Source organism: Aulonocara sp. 'chitande type north' Nkhata Bay, linkage group LG11 (assembly GCF_057382095.1).
Source record: "Aulonocara sp. 'chitande type north' Nkhata Bay isolate Kocher_YH1m ecotype deep benthic linkage group LG11, A_spYH_male_GT1.1, whole genome shotgun sequence".
Classification (NCBI taxonomy): domain Eukaryota; kingdom Metazoa; phylum Chordata; class Actinopteri; order Cichliformes; family Cichlidae; genus Aulonocara; species Aulonocara sp. 'chitande type north' Nkhata Bay.
The window spans coordinates 7219515-7242074 of NC_141354.1; the positions used below are offsets into that span (position 1 = coordinate 7219515).

The window sequence follows — 22560 nt, forward strand, 5'->3', positions numbered from 1 at the left end:
CAGAGGGATTTCATCAGAACGACGTGATCTCCAATGCATGGAATCTAAAGACCTCTGTGATGTTAAATTGCAAAGCTTTTTATGTTTAGGGAAACGGGATGGTCAGGGCGGCACGTGGAGTTTCAATCATTCGCCAAAAAGCAGTAATCTGCTGTCACTCAAAAACACAATGTCCAATCTCACCCAGACGACGCAGGCATGAGTCAAGAGTCAAGCTCAGAAATGTTTGATAAGCGATGGTTAGAGCGCCACCTAGTGGGATGACTATAATCATCATTGATTCACATGAAATTTTACCTGGTGGTTCTACACATGAATTCCATCAATGTGACATCAGATCTAACATGCTGGGTGTAGGTGTTGGGCGTGGCTCGATGCAACGGGGTGCGATGGCCCTCATAACACTGCTTGCAGCTTTAATCCTGGTATTGTAAACACTCATCTATCTGACTGTGACCACTTTCTTCATTTTGTTGCCTTTCTTTAGTCCCAGTGTTCTGGTATTTGAACTGCCGTCCTTCAGCAGTACAGTATGAAGGATTTACTATTTATGTCTGAAAGCATTAAGTATGGCATAATCCAGATGGGGCTTAATGAGCTGGACCGAACCGATGTAAAAATAGCAAAATCCAACAGCAGCCAGCACAGTTAGCGGACTGAAAAAAGAAAAAAACTGAGAAAAAAAAAGGAAAAATATTTAATGTAAAAGAGACCGAGTGGTGATGAAGAGAGGATCACACATCTGAATCATTTCTCATTACAGCCATTTATTCAGTGATGAAAGAGGGAGCCATAGAAAATGTCATTAATCTGTGAATTGAATATGCCTGGAATTTTAATTCAGAACGGGTCAAACATAAAACAGCTTCAACTGATATCATCTGTGCATCTCACAATAGCAACATGCCAAAAGGGATTTTTTCTGACAGTGAAGCTTAAAATACGTGCTGCTCAAACAGAAAGACCACAGCTCGGTTCCTTCACTAATGGTATTTGATTTTTATAAAATTTTCTTTCAACTTTAGATTCACTATTTGTATTATACAATGTACAAGTTCAGCCAGTTTGCAATAGAAAAAAAAAAATCTAAATATATTTAGTAATTTTTTATAAATCAAAAAGCTTCCAGGATCTGCTCCAGAAGCTATTTGCTGACAGCCAGTTTTAATCCCTCGATTAAAAGCTTATCTCACAAAAGCAGATTTCCAAATCAATCACTCGATCTGCTGCTAGCTCTCTGTAATATTAAAACAGAGTGAGGAAACGGGGGATAATTTGTCTCACATTTCCCTTCAATGAGGCGACATTTGGGGAGAAGCTACTGAGTGCAGATGGGAGGCTTCAATGAAAAGCAGTGACAGGCGCCCTGAAGAACAGACGGAGCTACAGCGGTATTGCATATTCTGCAGATGATCAAACCATTTGAGTTAGGGCTGGGCGATATATCAAGTTTTTAAAAAAAAAAAATCTATATATTTTCATACGAGATATAAGATGTGACAATATCGTTTATATCGATATAGTATATGTTACGTTATAATTATACTTGTGGAGCCGCAAGTTTGCCTCTTTCGTCCACTTTTGTCTCTACGCAACGTTACTTGGCCTCGCCTCTCCTTCACTGAACACAACTCCCCCTCACCCATAGCTTCACCTGCAGGCAACGACAAGATGAACACAGCAAATCTCCGTTAACGAGTTACCACAGATCGCTCCGTGCGTGGGGCTGGACGGCGTCAACGTGTTAGCGATCTAACCGCGCTAAAATCCTTTCATTTTCTCAAAAATCGACAGTGCGCCTTATGTATGAATTCTGGTTGTGCTTAATGACCGCGAACCGTTTTTATGTGGTACACGACGCTCAGCAATCTGTCAAAAAAATGTTTTAGTACGACTTTGGTAAGCTACGGAGCAGCACCGCTTATGGATTGTCGGAGCATTACGGCTACCGTAGTCTTTAGCCTCGTGGAGTGATACGTACTGTGCTTCAACGTAATATTACTGTATTGTGTGTATATAAGGGCCATAAATGGCACCTGTTAAGAGACATGGTTACGAAGAGGATTTCAAACTCAAGGCTGTCAGTCACGCAGTAGTAGAACTTGGGAACAGAGCAGCTGTGAAATCTGTCTGTCTTTGTTATTATGCTCATCATCTTTTAGTTTACATTTTGACTGCACAATTGTGAGCTTTTTGTTATCCACAAAAACAACATTGTTTTCTTTTATTTATGGAGCATTATTATTTACTTAAACCCCCACGGACTGCCATTTGGCTTTTTCTACCTTTAAAACCCGGGAGAGCAGCCAAATGGCTTTTAGCTAAGCTTTAGCTTCAGCCAAGTGGAAGCTAAATTGGCTAGTCATTCATATGTAAATTGGGTTGTTACCTGGGAATTCTGGAGGGAGGGGAGTGGGGGTGTGTGATTGAGGGGTTGGGGGAGCTGCTAAAAGCTGTGAACTTCCTTTTGTGTTTCATCTTGATGCATTCTCAATCATCCAGGGAAATAAATCTCCAAAAGTCACCAACTTGGAGTGTTTCAGTTTGCCATCTTAGGGAGAAATCAACACACATGGGTGTATTTCCTTTGTTGCTGAGATTTATTGATAAAAACAGTACAAAAAAACCAACCATTTGTACACATATTTACAAATAATAATAAAAAGTGAGTGAGCACATTTCAACATTATACCAGTGGTCTGATTGATGCCACAATGGAGCAAATCGAGCAAAGACTGATAAGTTTGCTGCAATTTCCAGTGTGTGGGGATCATTGGTCACCAACTGCATCACGTGCTACAACCCTGGTCTACATATCACCGTTGAAGAACAGCTTTTCCCATCAAAGACTCGGTGCTGTTTCCTGCAGAATATTGCAAGTAAACCTGACAAGTTTGGGATCAAGTTTTGGGTGGCCTGCGACCTAAAATCCAAGTACATTTGCAATGTCTTCCCATATCTTGGCAAGGACCCCAATCGTCCCACTGGGGAGAGACTTTCTGAAAATGTAGTAATGAGGCTGATGGAACCATTCCTAGACAAGGGCAGAAATGTTACCACGGACAATTTTTTCACATCGCTTTCACTTGCGCAAAAACTTCTTAGACGGAAAACCACCATCCTCGGCACAGTCAACAAGATTCGCAGGAAAATTCCTCAATCCACTAGACAGACAGATCGCAGTGAATTCACCACTCAGGTATGTTGCAGGTCTTTTGTGGTTCTATGTTTATGTGTTTCATTGTGTGTAAAAGGGCTATGGAAATAACAATTTATCTTATTTCTTAGGTGTTTTCAACCTCTGCTGCCACGCTGACGGCGTATGCGGCCAAACGGAAGAAGACAGTCTATATTCTTAGCAGCATGCACAGCGTGGTTCAGACTGATAACACTACCAAAAGGAAGCTAAACACTGTCACCCTTTACAACAAAACAAAGTGTGGCGTGGATGTGATGGACCAGATGGTTCGGGAGTACACTGTCCGCAGAGGAACACGGCGCTGGCAGACCTTTCCAAAGTGTGGGCCCGCCCCCTAGGGGGGCGGGGGCGCAGAGCCATTGCAGGGGGGGGCGCAGGAGATGGAGCATAGCTGAATATAAACATTTTTCTTGTAAAACAAAGGGGGGCCTAGCAAAAAATGTTTGGGAACCACTGATTTAATAAATGCTGATAATTTATTTTTGAGTAATTTCTTCATGTACATCTACGCTGTATGTTACTAAAAGTGCCTGTGTGACATCTGGGCCACAGCTTTGACTAACAACTCTCTTTTTGTTCTTACATCATGGCTTTAAAAAAAAATTATCGAGATATATATCGTATATCACCATCCAGCTAAAAAATATCGAGATATGAATTTTGGGTCATATCGCCCAGCCCTAATTTGAGTCAATCAAATTTAGGACTGCTGGCTCTTTTTTTAACAGGGTACACACAATGACACATCTTCAGGTTTAGTTTTGAATCTGTTTCCTGAATAATAACAATAAAAATGGCTAAAGCAGAGACATGACAACACACTTTATTTTGTAATGAATTAAATGGAGTGAAGCTTGTGAGCTCAGGCTGGTAAGTCATACACACTATCTCTCCTTATGTCATATACCTGCCGAAACCTTAGCGGTCTTCCTTCATTCCCGAATTTCCCATTTCTCCCTCTGACATATTAATGGCTCTGCTGTCCGGGGTCTCTACCTCCATCAACCTGTAGGCTCCAGGGAGGATGTTTAGTCATCACTCCCTAGTTTCTGTGTGAATCATATGTGGTGGGAGTGATGAGCTTGAAGCCTAGACATCAAACTTTAAGTGAAAACAGAACAGTCTTTTGTGGTAGGACTTGGTGAAATAACGCAAATTGCAATATACCTTTAGAAAGTTTCAGAGTGCTTTGTATCAACTCAATCTTACTCTAAAAGCACCACATGCTGACATTTGGTCAGTCTAGAGGGCCCTTTAGCATCTTTACAAAGTGCAGACCAGAATGCAAGAGCACAGGGGTCCATCTCTCCAGCTGACCTAAAAGCAGTTGCACCTTTTAAAAATACTGTATCTGCTGTACAGCCAATACTACAGAACACTAAGACTAACCAACGAAGAATGAAAAGCGTATTATGAAGTGAAAAAGTCAAACATGTTCATGAATTGCTGGGCTCAGGCTGCCAGACAGTGCACTTAGCTCCCAGTGTTTCAGTCCACTTTGTTGCTTTGTTGATCTGTTTGCACACATTTAAATATTTTATTCCACCATGCAAGCCCTGGATGACTCTGCACTGCAAAAACCATTCTAAATCTGTTTTCATTGTGCCTCGGCGCACTTTTCAATCTTAATGACTTTTGTGCTTTAAATTATACAATGCATTTCATTGCTGCAGGCTTCTTTTCTTCCAGAGACTCTTGCTCTCTTTGACGACAGCTAATAGATGCAGTTTGCATCTACTTTATAATCCAGGCTGGCCTGATCAGGTCAGTCACAGATCCCTCTTGAGCTGAAGCTTTTTGTCCCTGATGTGCTGCAGGAGAATTCTTCCTCTCTGCTCCACCATGTGGATGAGAGGCCCGAGACCGCTGGACCCGCCGTGGCTGTCCCAGAATTCCCTGTCTGTGTAAAGGGAGCGTAGCAGAAGACTTTCCAGACAGCCTGAGCGCAGCACAGACACAGCTTTCTCTGGAAATCTGACAAAAGACATAACATTGGTTTTGATATGTTGTAGCTTTAATGGCTGTTTCACAGACTAGAAAACTAAAATATTTGTGTGCAGACTCTAAAGATCGTCATGTTCTTTATTCGTCACAATATAGGAAAAAACAAAGAACCTGCTCATGATCTAGGTTTTAGCAGTGCCAGGGATGAAACAATGGCGACAAGCCTGATTTGTACAGAACACTTTAAAAGAAGAAAATGCTTTACCATGAAAAGTTCAAAAAATTGCCCTGAGCATGCTGCTAGAATAAAGGCTACAAGGCTACTGAAGGCTGACATCTTAGCCTGAGGGTGGCATAAGAAGAAAACTTGTGGATTATCAAAAAAAGGTTCATTCTGCTGGGATGCTCTTCTACTTCAATGTTGAGGTTACACACAAACTGTATATTTTTAATATACGAGTACACTTTTAGACTTGGTGACGGAGCTAGAGGTGGAGTCACTCTGTGCCACAAGAAGAATTCATGTTGATAGTGATTATTACACAGCAGATACTCCCTCAGCCATCATTAGTTTTTGAACCTGGCTGATTCATTAAAAGGAAGCTGACACTTTTCTTCATTACCTCTCAGGGGCGTGGCTTAACAGCCCCATTTCAGCTTCTTCTAAAAAATCAAAAAGCAACAACTACACAGCAATTAAAAAACATGTTGTCCTTCTCTTTGAGTTTGTGTAAATATAAATAAAGTTTTGAAAACTCTACCGCCCTTCATACTGTATGCATCCCACTGCATAACATACCCTTTACTCTGCAAAGGTGAAATTCAACTTAAGGATGTGTAAGAGACTGTTGTTTAATTATTACACAAGATGCATTCTATACAACACAATCTTTTAAAAACTGCATTTTTAAAAGTCACCTCAAGGTTGACTCTTATCCTCGGATGTGCGGTTATATTTTTATGGGCAAGCCATGTTTATGGACATGTGTTCACAAATAAAATCAACAGAACTCACTGTTGATTTTATATATATATATATATATATATATATATATATATACATATATATATATACACACACATATATATATATATATATAAATTAGGGGTGCAACAATACTCGTATCGGTATTGAACCGTTCGATACAGTGCTTTCGGTTCGGTACGTAAATGTATCAAACAATTTTCTTCGTCAGAAGAAAAGTTTGACACAACTTTTCTTCTGACGATGCTGTCTGTGTTGAGCACTCAGTGGATCTGCGTTCAAATACTCCGCCTAGGCTGCACTGTCGAGCGCAGATCCACTGAGCAAGCTAGCAAGACAGAAGCTAAGCTCGTTGCAACATGGCAACTGCCTCAACGCTAGCCAAAATTAAACCTCCCCCACCCTCATTCAGATCTGGCGTTTGGAACTATTTTGGTTTTCATGTCAAGCATGACCCTGAAGGTAAGCGCATCATGGACAAAAGTAAAACAGTATGTTAGATGTGCCACGCAGTGCGTTAGCGCAGTTAGCTCATCAACGTGTTGACGCCGTCCAGCCCCACGCACGGGGCGATCTGCGGTAACTCGTTAACGGAGATTTGCTGCGTTATGGCGTTAATGTCATTTTAACGAGATTAACGCTGACAGCACTAGTGGGAACACAATGAATATGACTGCACATTTATGCCGACATCATCCTAGTGCAAAGACAAGTGGAAGCAGACAAAAACAACAAGCACGCATGCTACAAACTTTACCCGAGTCATTAGCACATGATTCTCCTTATGGGGACCTGATATGTTTAATATGCTGCTGAGAATATAGCCCAGAAGAAGCATATAGTATAGCTTTTATTTTGGAAAGAGACATTTCTCTGTAATAAACTCTCTTTTCCTAAGATGAGGGATTTCTCGATCAGATAGATTTTTATTTTTTTTAATTATTTTTTTGTTTCAGTAACATTACATTTAAAAACTGTACTTTTGAGGTAAAATATATATTTAGAACTTTAATAAATGACAAATTAAAAAGGCATGAACATGTTTTTGTATCGAAAGAATATGTCATTTTTTCAATAAAAACCCTGACACTGGCAGACTCACAAAAAGCACTGATTGCTGTTGTATCTTTTGAACTGAATTGAAATAATGGTGTTCTGGACTTTTCTGATTTGTTGTGTTCATGCTTTCACACAGAGTACTATACTCCTGTATAGGAGATGTCGTGCATGTGAGTGTTCATACTACATGTTCGCTTCTTTCTGCTGGAAGGATGGCATTTAACTTATTGTTTGTAATCTGCTCTTTAATTCAGTTTTGTTGGCTCTTCGGGTTAAACAAAGCCAGATTTCCTGTTGTTGCCTTTAAATATTTGTGCCTTTTGTTCTGTCTGCAGTTTATCTGAAGTTAATTTTGTTTTGTCCATAGTTCTCTGCCTCTGAGTCTCTGCGTGATTTTTCACAAACAGATCAATAATCATACAGGGAGATTTTGTAATGAAGATTTTCACAAACAAGGAAAAGGGAGGCTATACATTATTATTATTACTTTTTTATTTTACAGTGCTGTGCCATACTAGATTTTTGTGATAATGCAGTGCAGACTTCTGTCAGGTTGGAAAGCCATTTGGTGATTCAAGCTTCCTGAATCAATAAGTCATAAGCAAAAAGCTTTAGAGACATCAATATTAGCCATTCTCTAGTGCTGCAAGAGCAGCAAAGCTCAACAAATCACCACACTAAAAAAAAAAAAAGAGAAAGAAAAACACAAAAACAACTTTTGGAACCTAAATCTTTCTAGTAGTTTAGTTTAATGTTTTTTATTCATCAGCCAAGAAATTCAATCTAATTCCAGTAGACCGACACTGCTGCAGCTGTTGTGGACAAAAAAAAAGATGATATGTGTATAAAAGAAGATGTAAGTTTTGAGCTTTGTTTGTATGACTGACCTAGAGGTCAGCTCAAATCCAGCGCTTTATGAGCAAATCTACTCTTTGCTCTTAAAGAGCACTCTGCTAAACGCTCAATCTCTGAAAGTTTTCTTCTACTCTTTGCTCATAAAGAGCAAAGTTTGAAGCCTGAGCTTTGGGGCTTAATTTAACTTCAATATTTCACACTATGTTTATTATGAGCATGAACAATTTAACAGTATAGTAATGACATATTTATTGACAAAAACAATTTATTTTATAAATTCAAATTAAACCTTCAACCCAATAAAGTGTACAAAAAAGGAAGAATAACTATCATGTGAAAATGAATGTATATTAAAATGTAATTATATTAATTAAATACAGCAAGCATTAAATACAATAAATACAATAAATAAATACAATAAAATTTGTCCTGTAACACCTCTGAAAACTAACAAGTTTCTCTTTAATCTTCAGTCATGAGAAATAATATGTGACTTTAACATTCTATTTTCATTCAGCTCCAAGTCCAGGCTTAAGATATTTAAGAGAATTTTATGGAAGAGCTTAGTAATCCTAAGTGACAGACAAAGGGGAATTTCTATCAGAGCTGATTCATTCAGTATACTGAATAGCAGGCTAATTGAAAGCACGCTAATCTAATCAGACAGACATCGTAACAAAAATCTAACAAGCTTCCAGTGGACGTTTCTGTGCTGCTGATTTGAAAGCTGTTCAAATCAGAAACGTCACCAGGGAAATATGTTGTTGGATGTGTTTTATTTTTTCCTGGAACATTTCCTTACATCATTGTTTCTACCCGCTGTGAGCTAAAATGAGTTTCTCAATCGGCATGGTGTAATTTGTTGAACCTCACTGCTAGACTGAAGGACACGCACACAAAAAAAAAATCTCATTTGCCTGCTTCTTCTCTGACATAATGTTTTATACTCACTCATCAATGCCCTCAACCAGCTTGAAGTTGAGGTTGTCTGTGGACTGTTGTGGTCTCCCTGCATTATCTATAAACACCAGTGTGGAGGGATCCGTCTTCCTCACCTGAGAATACACACAAACATACACAGTCAACACAGAGCCTACTGTTTGCTCACCAAGAAGGAAGTGTGCACCGATTGGAAGTGAGTAACATTAAACGTAATACAATATTAACAGGAATAAATAAAGCTGATAAACTACAGACGTCACGATCCTGGGTTGTTTGACACAGTGTTTTTTGTTTTCTTATATTTTGATGTTTACGGTTTATATTTAAGTCTCATTTAGTTATCTTAAGCTCATTTCTATTTTGCCTAGGTTCTGTTTATTAGAGTCCCCCTAGTGTCTTCACCCCCTTGTGTTTAATGCGTTTCAGTAATGTTTTTGTCTGCCATCTCCCCCTTGCTTACACGTATTCCCCTTGTGAACCATTCCTTTTCCTCCCAGTTATCATGGTCTGTTTGTGCTTAGTTATTTCCATGTCTCATCTCCAGTTTCCTTCTTCCTCTGTGTCCGTGTGTCTTAGGTCGTGTCCAAATTAATGGGCTGTATTCTCCTGAGGACGCATTTGAAGGCCGATTACATCACAGTGACGCAACGCAGGCTGTTCAAATTCGTAGACTCCTCCGAATGCAGCCGACAAATGTGTCCTCTTTTTCCCCGAATTTGAAGGATGGGTCGGGTGTGTCCTTCGTGGCCCACCATATCCCAGAATTCATAGCGCGGCCCAGCCAGTTCCAGTTTCCAACAATGGTGGCCGCTGCTAAGTTTTTAATATTACTCTTATTACTCTTTCTGGGTCACAAAATAAACATATTTTCAGGCGAGAATGCAGCTGTGTAAACTTCAAATATCTGCTCGGTTTATCATGATACCACATATTTGCAAAAGTGCTCCGTCGTTTTCGGAAACGTCTGTTATCCACCAGCTCGATAGCTAGCTGGGAGCTCGAGGGTCACTAGAGCCGGCGAGAACGTCAAACTCCCGGCGCATCATTTTCAGATCACCGCGGTCTTTCGCTACTCAGGTTAAACGTGATATAAAAGTCACTTACATAACCTAAAAATGTTATTGTTTGGCTTTTTTCAGTGTTTTATTTGTTCGTGAGTAAATCGGTTTGGCTGAGATTAAAATTATTAGATTAGATTAGATAAAATAAAACTAGCTGTGTGGTTTTCACACATCTGAATAAACGTCAAACAGAAAACTGATTAAACAGAAGTGTGAGATGGTCGAGAATTTACACCAGTGTCCTGTTATATTTTAGATAGCAAGGAGCAGACGGCTGAGTTTACTAAACTCCACCGAGACAGCGGTGACGCAAATCTGAAGGCTAGACCGTCCAATTTCACAGCTGTTTACTTCCCGCCTACCTGACCTTCTGAGGACCCGGCCCACGTAGACCGCGAAGGACGGGTCCTCAGGAGGATGCAGCCCATGAATGTGGACACAACCTTAGTCTATCATGTGTGCCATGTCTGCCTCCCATTATGTTTCCTGTTTTATTTTGAAATGCTCTGGTGTTCTGTGCTCAGTGTGTTTAGTTTCACTTCCCCTGTGTCGTCATTATGTTAAGTAAAACCATTGCTTCCCCATGTGTTTCCACTTCACCATATCACCTCCTGTGGCCGTGGCTCAGGGGGTTGGGAATCGCATCTGTAACCGGAAGGTCGCCGGTTCGATCCCAGGGCTCTCTGTCCTGGTCGTTGTGTCCCTGGGCAAGACACTTTACCCTACTGGTCTTGGCCAGAGGGGCCGATGGCGCGATATGGCAGCCTCGCTTCTGTCAGTCTGCCCCAGGGCAGCTGTGGCTACAACCGTAGCTTGCCTCCACCAGTGTATGAATGTGAGAGTGAATGAATAGTGGCATTGTAAAGCGCTTTGGGTGCCTTGAAAAGCGCTATATCAATCCAATCCATTATTATTATTATTTAGTCTCTGAGTTTTCATTCATTCCTTGTCCAGTCTGGGGGGATTTCACGTATTCATGTCAAGCCTTCATGGTCCAGGTATTTCATGCCAGGTTTTAATGTTCATGTTCCAGGTTTGTTTTTGTTAGCGTTAGATCATACAGTTTTGGTTATAGTTTAGTTTCACCCTTTTGTTTTGTACTGTTTCAGCACTGTCAGTGTCAGCACTTGGGTCCTCACTCCACACAGTCTGCTTCACCCAGATTGTGACAACAGATTTATATAATTTTGTGCAGTTTCTTTACAAAGGGGATAAAATACATTATGTGTGTCCCTAAATAAAAAAGATAAGTGAAACCACAGTTCACCTTTAACAGTTTCTTTAAATAGTGTGTCACCATTACACAGATTGAAAGACACATGACAGTCCACTTGGACCGTGTCAAACTGCATTCTAAGCATTTCAGTATTTCATTCTCACATTAACCCAAGTGGCTTTTTCAGACATGAACTCTTCGCTTCATAAACAAAACATTTAACGACCTCCCCTGTACCCTTAGCAAATTAGTATGGCAGTGAAACAGCCAAACAATGAGAACTGATATTTTCTATTAAGACAGACTCTACTGTTAGAAAATACTAGAAACTGGGTGGGGTCTTGGATGTTGTATCAGCAATCTGGATAAATCAATTCAGTTAAGCTGGGCATACACTGTGCAATTTTTTTCAGTCGCGTTATTCAGCCCCTGCTCGAACTGTACGATTGACTCACAGGGGTTAGAATTTCATAGGTGATGATGCAGGGTCTCACACTATACGGCCCGATACTCTGATGCGACCTGAGTGCTCACACTGTGCGTCCATAACATGAAGGTTATAACAGAAAATCTGTCGCTCGCTCTCCCTTTCTCTCCCTCTCTGTTTTTCACTCACACAGACGCGCCACCATCAACTTTGCTAAATTGCTAATGAAAAACATTGATCAGGCAGCTGTGATTGAGCAGCAATGTCCATCCAATTATTTTCACGGTTGTTGTGGTCATGAAAATTTTGTGAGGCCACATCGAAAAGGCTCAGATGAGCTTGCCAAAGTTCTACAAGTTGTGCCTCCATCGCTTGTGTCCAGATCATATGCTGCACCGCTGTGCTGCTCCGTCTTTTCACTTTCATTTCTGTGTTTGCGTGTGCGCAGTGTGAGAGTCTACGGTGACACCCTCACGACGGCCGACAGGATTTCAAACACGTTTGATTTTCTTACGACCAAGTGATTGATGATCGGGAGCTGGTCGTGAGGTGTTAATCGCTTCTTGTTACCCCACGTATACTACACGATGCATGACACACGATGAAGGCCAAACTCGGGCCGATCACCAAAACGGTCGCACGACTGAAAAATCGGCTCAAAATGAGCAAAAAAAAAAAATCACACAGTGTAATCCCAGCATTACAGAACATTATTTGATGGAATACTTTATAATAATGAAAACCTTTTCTGGATAAATCAATGTGCGACTCAATCAATGTGGTTGTGGAAAAGACAATACATTGTTAATATCCCATCCTGATCCGTCCACATGATAAGGAAATTAGCTACTGTGCCACTTGTGTGGGTTGCTTGTGATTTGCTACATGCCATATAAACTTGCCAGCATTTATCAAAGCCAATATTACACATTGTAACATTCAGATAATAAAATACACTTTAGATTTGTGTGAGTCCCATTAGTAGCTGCATTTTGGCAGATACAGTGGGATGCAAACGTTTGGGCAACCTTGTTAATAGTCATTATTTTCCTGTATAAATCGTTGGTTGTTACAATAAAAAATGTCAGTTAAATATATTTAACTGACATTTTTTATTGTAACAACCAACTCAACCAAATCACAAGCTGATGTAAAACCCCGGCTGGTTCCAGGCCTGGCATAAAAATCAATGCCAAACCAAATATGTCAACTCAATTTTTTGGTTACAAGCAAAATTTTCTGAACATGTAATTGAAGCTAGTATTGTTAACCTCACATGCACATAATTTAGTGACAAAGAAAATTAAAGTTGCCAAAGCTGTTATCTAAACATGCAAATCTTAGTAAAGCTCACAACAACAACAACAGGCAAAAGTTGAGAAAACCCAAAAAGCTACTGAATGATGTTGATTGACATATTTTTAGGTTTGTCATTTTTTCTTCTTTTTTAATAGCGCATCACTCACTGTAAAAACTCGTCTGCCTCACTGTGCTGTTTTGGGAGTCTCCTCTTCCCCCTGATGCTTCAAAGTAAATTAAGTCTGCTTTGTTTATCAAAATACCTCTATCATTAAGGACCAGAAATATGTGGGACAGGGGAACTCATTAAGGAGTTACGGGACAGAGCCAAAACATCATAGCTTTGAGCCATCCAAGGCCGTTGCTTGTCCTCACAACATCTCTGACTTTCAAATAAATGATACAGATGCTGTGGCTGATACACAGCAGCTGTATCAGCCACAAGAGCTGCAGAGTAAGACGATTAGTTTGACCGTCAATTCAAATACTCTCCTCCATAAAATGCACATTCCAATAAAGCTAGCCACAGAATAACAGTGTCCATGCATTTCAGTTACAAAATAGAACGTTTGCTTTTCCGTGGCAAAAGAAGGTTTTGGAGTGGTGCAGAATGATCATAATATGGATTTAACTGTAGTCTAGCATCTTTTACTAGGTAATATTATGGTATATTTAGAGTATAGAAATAGTGCTTGAATTTGATGACAACAACACATCTGAAAAAAGCCAGGACAGGGCCACATTCACCACTGTGTAGCTTCCCTCTTCGTCCATAAACATCTGGAAACTGAAAGAGAGCAGCTGCTAAACTTTTTGGAGAAGAATGTTGTTATTTTTGTCTGATATAGGACTCTAGCTCCTCAGCAATCTTGGGTCTTAACTAACTATATTTTTCAGTTCATGATGTGCCAGAAGGTCTAAAGTACAGGCAGGCCAGGACCCAGACTCTCGTACTACAAAGCCATGCTCTTGTTATAGATGCACTGGCTGTGCCTTTCCAGATGACCAGGCTGCAGACACTAATGCACCCCCATATCAGCTTTGAAAATGAGTGCTGATTACAACCTGAATGGTAACTCTCCTTATTAGTTCAGAGGATGCAGCGTCCGTATTTTCCAAAAAGAAATTCAAATTTCAATTTGTCTAGTCACAGAGCAGTTTTTCACTTTGCCTCGGTCCATTTTAGATGAGCTTTGGTCCAGAGGAGACAGCCAGGGTTCTGGATCATGCTCACATACAGCTTCTTTTTTAACCTCCATTTGTGGATGGCACAGCAAAACGTGTTCACAGACAGTTATTTCTGAAACGTTTCTGAGCCCTGCTCTGATTTCCATGCCAGATTCATGTCTGTTTTTCATGCAGAGCCCAAAGATCTCAGGAGTCCAATATTAATATTTGGTGTTGTCCTTTGCGCTGAGTCATTGCTCCAGCCTCCCAGGATATTTTGATGATGAAATATCCAAAGTCTTTTTTATGCCCATCACATTACTGACCAGCTGCCTATCTTACTGACTTATGTGCAAAATGTTCCTCCGGCTGATGTGTTCCTTTCATTAAATTCACAATGAGAAAATATTTCAAACATCTGATATATTTTGTATGTTCTATCATTGCATTCTTTCTTTACTGACATTTTATACAGTGTGCCAACTCTTTTGGCACTGGGTTTGCAGACTTCGTGAAAAACATTAATTTTATGATAAACATTCATGTCAGCAGTGTTACTTCAGTATCAGTGAGCCAAATTAAATTTCAACGTCCGCTCAGTGTTTCACAATCAACTTCCACACTCCTGGAGAACGTAGCAGAGGGTCGGACTGTTGACACCGACACTCACGGTGAGTAGCTCACAGCAGCTAACAGGATAATGACAGCATGTGGCAGGATGAGGAAAAAGTCCGGGGCACCTTTCCCAAATATGAATGTAGTGAGTCTTCCTCATCACATTAAGGAAGATCATGAGTGGTTAATATCCAGGATAGCATCACCGGGAATTAAAGAATTTCAGAACAGAGCGTCAAAGTGATTGATCGTGGTGATAGCTCTCATTTAGCTTATGTGTGTGAAATCTCTGCAGTGAACATGATCACTGTCAGGAGCACAGCGCACACCCGAGAAAGCTGAAACACAATCTGCCTTCTCCAGTCACACACATACACATCACTTTCAGGAGCAAAGTGAAGGAGGAGATGAAAGCAGCACAGCGGGAGGTGAAACGCTGCCTGAGGGAAGCAAAGGACACCTACAGGAGGAAGGTGGAGCAGAAGTTGGAGAGGAACAATATGAGGGAGGTCTGGAATGGTGTGAAAACCATCACAGGCCACAACACCAAGAAAAGCACAGTGGGGGGGACTGTGGAGAAGGCAAACGAACTCAACAACTTCTTCAACAGGTTTGACCAGCCCACAACCCCCCCACCCTCACCTTCACTACAGAGTCCTCTCCCCACTCTCCTGCCTCCCTCGCTTCCCCCCCTTCCTGACACCATGACACCCCCCTCCTCCAATCCCTCTCTCAGCAGCAAGACATCTCCCCCCCTCCCCTCCTCCCAAACATCTCCCAGTGTCACAGTGGATCAGGTCAGGAGGCAACTGAGGAAGCTTCGCCCCAGAAAGGCAGCAGGCCCAGACAAGGTGTGTCCTAGGATGCTTAAGGCGTGTGCTGCTGAACTTGGGGAGCCGCTACAACGAGTCTTCAACCTCAGTCTGCGACTGGGGAGAGTGCCCGCCCTATGGAAGACATCCTGCATCGTCCCGGTCCCCAAAAAGAACCGGCCCAATGAGCTGAATGACTTCCGACCGGTGGCACTGACGTCACATCTTATGAAGACTCTAGAGCGGCTCTTCCTCAACCTCCTCCGACCACAGGTACAACATGCCCAGGACCCACTACAGTTTGCATACAAGGTGGGTGTCGGAGTGGAGGATGCCATCCTGTACCTCCTACACAGAGCCCACTCACACCTGGATGGGGGAAAAGGCACGGTCAGGATCCTGTTTCTTGACTTTTCCAGTGCCTTTAATACCATCCGGCCCTGTATGCTTCAGGAAAAACTGAACAGGATGGAGGTGGACCCCTGCCTGGTGGCTTGGATCTCCGACTACCTCACCGACAGACCACAGTACGTCAGGCTGAAGGACATCACGTCTGACACAGTGGTCAGCAGCACAGGAGCACCACAGGGAACTGTGCTGTCCCCTCTTCTCTTCACCCTGTACACCTCTGACTTCTGCTACAACTCTGAATTATGCCATATTCAGAAGTTTGCAGATGACACGGCCATCATGGGGTGTATCTGGGATGATCAGGAAGAGGAGTACAGAAGTCTGGTGAGGAACTTTGTCGCATGGAGTCACACAAACCACCTGCAAATCAACACCTCAAAGACTAAGGAACTGGTTGTGGACTTCGGGAGGTCCAGAGAAGGTCCACTGCCAGTTCAGATAGAGGGGGAGGAGGTGGAGGTGGTCAACAAGTACAAGTACCTCGGGCTGTGGATGGACAATAAACTGGACTGGTCATGCAACACAGAGCACCTGTATAAAAAAGCCTAAAGCCGACTGTACTTCCTCAGGAGGCTGAGGTCTTTTAACATCTGCAGGAAGCTCCTGAGGATGTTTTACCAGTCAGTGGTTGCTGGAGTACTTTTCTATGCTGTGGTGTGCTGGGGGAGCAGCACAGCAAAGAGGGACTCATCCAGGCTGGAGAAACTGATCAGGAGGGCTAGCTCTGTGGTCGGCATGAAGCTGGACACTCTGGTGACAGTGGCAGAGAAAAGGACATTAAAGAAACTGATGGACATTATGGACAATGCTGGGCATCCTCTGCACACGGCCATAAACAACCAGAAGAGTCTGTTCAGTGACAGGTTGCTTCTCCCCAAGACAAGAACTAACAGACTTAAAAACTCCTTTGTCCCACACGCCATCAGACTGTTTAACTCCTCTCTGGAGGGGAGAGGGAGGGGAAACAGGAGGACAAAGGAGGGGGGAACAACTAGCAGTAGTGCCTCTGCACCTCACTGTACAATACCTTGTGCAATACTTTTTGTAAATAGTCAACAGTGCAATAGACTCAATACTTGAAATGTGCAATTCACTTGTATTTTTATTTTTTATTCCTATTTATTCTATTTATCCCCTTTGTATATTTTATTTATATTTGTCTCTGTATTTATATATGTGTGTGTGTGTGTGTGTGTGTGTGTGTGTGTGTGTGTGTGTGTGTGTGTATATATATATATATATATATATATATATATATAACAGTTCTGTAACTGTAACTTTGGTCGTTGCTGTGCTTTTTTTGGAAGTCGAATTTCCCAGAGGAACCCACCCGAGGGATTAATAAAGTTCTATCTTATCTTATCTCTTATCTTATCATCCCCACCTGGACATATGCATTGTGTACACTCTGCAGTCTGGAAATAAAGCCAGTGATGCTCTCACACAGTCATTAATCAGAGTCTTTATGGTTGATCATTGGTGCACGTTTATTGGGGTGGCTGTAGCTCAGGTGGCAGAGCAGGTCAGCCGCTAATCAGAAGGTCGGTGGTTCGATCCCAGGCTGCATCCTGGCTGCATGCCAAATATCCTTGGGCAAGATACTAACCCCGTGTTTGCCTACTGGTGGTGGTCAGAGGGCCCGGTGGCGCCTGTGTCCGGCAGCCTCGCCTCTGTCAGTGCGCCCCAGGGCAGCTGTGGCTACAATGTAGCTTGCTATCGCCAGTGTGTGAATGTGTGTGTGAATGGGTGGATGACTGAATGTAGTGTAAAGCGCTTTGGGGTCCTATGGACTAGAAAAGCGCTATACAAATGCAGGCCATTTACCATTTACATGGAACATCATTTTGGAATTAAGAATCCACTTAATTCCAAAATGATGGGGTTGGGGTGGCTGTAGCTCAGGAGGTAGAGCAGGTCACCAACTGATCGGAAGGTTGGTGGTTTGATCCCTGGCTTCTCCAGCCTGCATGTCAAGTATCCTTGGGCAAGATACTAAACCCAAGTTGCTCTCCGATGCATCCAAGAGAGTATGACTGTGTGTAAATGTCATTAGAAAGCACTCGGATTAGAGAAAGTGCTTGTGAGATTCGGTGTGATTGGGTGAATGTGGCATGTTGTATAGAGCGCTTTGAGTACTCCGGGAGAGTAGAAAAGCGCTATATAAGAATCAGTCCATTTACCATTTCAGCTTTTGTGCTCATGTTGATTTTTTTAGTATTGATCATACACAGGCAGCCTGACCATTCTCCCTCAGACTCCACAGGAAGAACAAGTGCACAATCCTGTGACCTGTAAAGAAAATGACATGCATGCTCCTGGTGTCTTGGCCCCTTTAAATGACGATTCCCTTGTTAGGTCATACCTGCAGATGTAGATTTCATCACCAGCGATTATCCCTGATAATGAAGGTCAAGTTGGCTTGACATAGAAGTTGGTGTTTGAGATGAAAGTGCAGTTGTGCACCTGTAATCTTAAAATATCAACAGTGCTGCCCAAGGGTTCATAAAAAAGGGAGACTGGCCAAATACAAACGTGGTATGTTTCACTTTTTTATGTCACAGAACTGTCTGACTGCAACTTGAGAACATGCAGCCCAGAAACCCCTCCACTGTATCAGACGTACAAACAAACAGATGTTAGAAACAGACTGCTGTGTGTCACTCGGAGCGTGCAAAGATGTTCAGCTAACCCAGAGAAAGCACAAAAGCACACAACCCGACTGCTTGTACAAAAACAACACACCTGGACTAACTTGGACTGACGGGCCGTCATGGTGTTTTTATTGTCTTTATATTGTTCAAGAGTCTAAATTTCTGTGAAGTTCCAATGTACCTAACGTTGCTTCTTTTGTGCTGCTAAGATGTGTCAAGACTCTCTCTGCAGAGCTTGTTTCCTGCAGGAAATGCTGTGAGCTTTTATCTATTCTTATAAACAATATGAAGCACATGCAGCATAATCAGCTCCAGCTCGGTAACATCTGCCAGGCTCTGAACTCATTTTCTGTCTGTGAATACACATACATCAACACTCGGAGAGTTTAATATCCACTCCTGCTGTATCATTTAAATATAGAACCATTGTCTTTCCACGGAAGAATGACAGCAACAAATTGTTGTGTAACGAAAACTGGGGAGCCAAGGTGGTTTTTATTCAGTACATTCCCACTGATATAATGAATAATGATCTGGCAACAACAGAAAACCGACACTTAAATATTTTTTTGATTAAATAACAATTTAGAATGGCAAGAGAAAAGCATTGTTTGCTATCACATCCATCAAACAGTGACCAGTGAAGTGGTCTGCTGACTGAAGATAACTGATTAATGTTTGCCTTGTAGTGTCTCGGGACATAAATTACTTTGATAATGGAACAAAGAGGAAACGTAAGGGTCTACTGTCTGCAGCGACTAGACAGGATGAAAAAGCATTAGGGCAGGCTGTGATACGTACCAGGATGTGAACCAGCAGCAGGTCTTTGGTGTTGGCACACTTTCCATAAAGCCGGTTCTCCACGCAGAGTTCTGCGGGATCAGGTATGAATCCACAGCAGTACCTGTCCAGCCGGTCGTTTACCTGCAAAACAAAGAACATGCAATGATAATAATTGACCTAGAGGTTACTAACTGACCTCTGCTGCAGAGCCTTGATCTGTAAATTAGCAGAAAGTTAGCAATGCAAGAATTCTCAAACTGCTGTTATGCGGACATGCATCGGCAGAAAGTTTTCAGGGGCATTTGTTTGCCTTTCTGTTTGTCTGTCAACATGTTTGTGCAAAAGCTACCAGGCTGCACTTTGTGATACTCAGTAGAAAGGTCGAGTGTATGCAAAGGAAGCACGTCTCTAAAATAGTTGCTCCAAGAGTGCCCCTCAGACTTAGTGCTGCAATAATGAAGCTTGGCTAAGACAGAAATACAAACAGTCGCACTAATATAGTTTTTTTTAGGATGAAAACTATATAGAATAATATTTAATATTTAAACATATTAAATATTGCAGTGATTCAAGACAAGTGATTTGTAATTCAGGAATTAATACAAGGGCACTGTGTAATACATGCAAATTTCCACTTTGATCTTTTAATTGTAATTTATCAAATAAAATATGATTTAAAACAAATACATATTTATTTATGACACAGTAAATCAACACTGAGTGGAGGCTTTAGCTGTAGAATTATCAATATCAGATTTAATGTAACACAATTGAATGATTATTAATTGATAGTGAATAAAACTCTGCTAACAGTTATTTACTGGTTACAAACAATTGAAATTACAATGTTTACTAATTTGTTAAGAATTATTTTTCAGTTCAATTTAGTTACAGCACCGGTATCGAACAACAGCTTTCTCAGGTCAGTTTATACTGTAAGATATAGACCCTATGAGCAACATCTAGCAATGGTAGGGAGGAAGTAACCAGTAATAAAACCAAACCAGTACTAAAATCTTTATTAAAAGCCCAAAGCATTTGGTACCAGTGTTGGTCAAGTTACTTGAAAAAAGTAATCAGTAACTAATTACTGATTACTTCCCCCAAAAAGTAATCCCGTTACTTTACTGATTACTTATTTTCAAAAGTAATTAATTACTTAGTTACTTAGTTACTTTTTAAAAACACGATTTACAACCTGAATAGGTGATAAAGCAATAGATCTTTCAGCCCAATTCTGCTTTTTCTGCATAATCCATCATACAAAATGTAATCAAATGGAAAAGTCTCTTTTTAAAACTTGTTTTATTAGTTTTAATCTTTTAACTTTATGCATCAAGCAAAAATTTAATTATATGCAACATTCTCTGACTGGAAGAAATTTGTTTAATATTCAAACCTATTTTCTGCACATTCCAGCACATAAAATATTTTTTTTTGTGTTTACACTCACTCTTTCAAATAGATGCAAGTAAAACACAGCAGAAAATAAATAAAATCAAAGACTAGCGGTCCTTTTGCTCTATTTTCACCTGTATAGCAGGAGCAGGGTAGGCGGAGGTTTACCCTGGTGCAGGTGTGCCGCAGCGGTCAGTTGAAGAATCCGCGAGTTTCTCTGTGAATTTCCCATTACGTCGTTGCGCACTCGGTGCTTGTTGGAAGTTTAGGGGGTTTTTTCGCTGTAAAAAGAAGTTTTCTTCCCACGCACCATGCTAATGGACGCTAATGTTTTTGTTACTTTTTATGGAATCAAACTCAAAGTAAGGTCAGTACTTCCACGCTTTAAACGCTGCACGGTCATACTCTCTCCCGCACTCGATATATGATCCATTGTTGATCTGCACACAGCTGTTGTCACATACGTCGCACTCGCTTACGTCACTGTCATGAGACATTCTCGCAAAATAAATCACAGTTTTAGTAACGCAGTAACGCAGCGTTCCTACGGGAAAGTAACGGTAATCTAATTACCGTTTTTGCAATAGTAATCCCTTACTTTACTCGTTACTTGAAAAAAGTAATCAGATTACAGTAACGCGTTACTGCCCATCTCTGTTTGGTACTATGATTACTATGGAGTAGATCTCTAAACAGTATGAGAGCAAAAAAAAAATAGTTCAAATAACGCATATAAAAGAAGAATCTCTGACTTCATTCTGCTCTCCTTATAGTCTGTTATTTTACATCTTACTGTTTTTGGCCAAATGATTTGGAATAAAGATCAATGCTTACAAAGGAAAAGACATGGAGCTTTGGGTTAGTCCTGCTTGCTCATCACCCCAGTCACTTATCTGCTTCTGGCTGCTGGCCTGACAGATAATCTCATGGAGTTAAAAAAAAATAGACTCACATTTAGTATCTGTGTTCAAAACAAGAGAAGTACTGATTAGGGCTAAAAGTGAAATTCATAGCTTTGGTTATGAGACATGAATATTCTACACCGCATACTCAGTGATCGCTGCCAAAAAATATGCAAACACATTTGGTGTTATGAACAACTCAGACTATGCCTGATATTTGGGAAATGTCCAACCTAATGTGACAGCTGTTTAAGTGAATTTAAATTCTACTGACATACCAGGCCAGTGTTTGGTATTATACTTCTGTTGTGTTGACTTCAGACAATGGATTTAACACAACTGAAAAAGAATAGTTGCAGATAACGTCATGTTACATGTATACAGGACAGGACTGCACTCCAAACAAGCACGTCTGTGCACAGTTGTATATAAGATATAGTCATTGAAACCATACATATTGAAAAATGAAAGCATGTACAAGTGCGACTGCAGATGAATTAATAGAACCTTTTAATGTTCTAGTGAAACGAGAGAATGTGGTTTCATATATTTTGAAGTTCATTCTATTTCTATGCAGCAAAGTATTTGAACACAGCTTTTACATTTCAGTGTGAAAAAACGGTGCAACTACTGTGAGAACTGCCTGTGACCTGATATTCTAAGTCCTATATTTAACTCAAATAGCTGAGGTAACTGGGCAATTTACTCAAGTGATCATGGAACTTTCCATGGAACAAAAGGTTCTCTTGGCTATTTTTTACCTGCTGCCAAGTCTCTTTTACTTCCTGTAATCTAAGCCTAGCAAGATCAGGGATGACATCCTTCATGAAATTT

At 41.0% G+C, this 22560-nt stretch overlaps 1 protein-coding gene across 1 annotated transcript in view; it reads right to left on the reverse strand.

Annotated features, from left to right (window-relative positions):
* Positions 1-2583: 2583 nt before the first annotated feature.
* Positions 2584-22560, reverse strand: part of gask1a (golgi associated kinase 1A) — a 78835-nt gene continuing 58858 nt past the window's right edge. The window contains exons 4-6 of the mRNA XM_086310326.1: positions 19445-19567; positions 8994-9097; positions 2584-5173 (exon numbers count right to left, since the gene is read on the reverse strand). Coding sequence (XP_086166452.1) covers positions 4969-5173; positions 8994-9097; positions 19445-19567 — 432 coding nt within the window. The 3' untranslated portion in view covers positions 2584-4968. The remainder of the gene's footprint in view (positions 5174-8993; positions 9098-19444; positions 19568-22560) is intronic.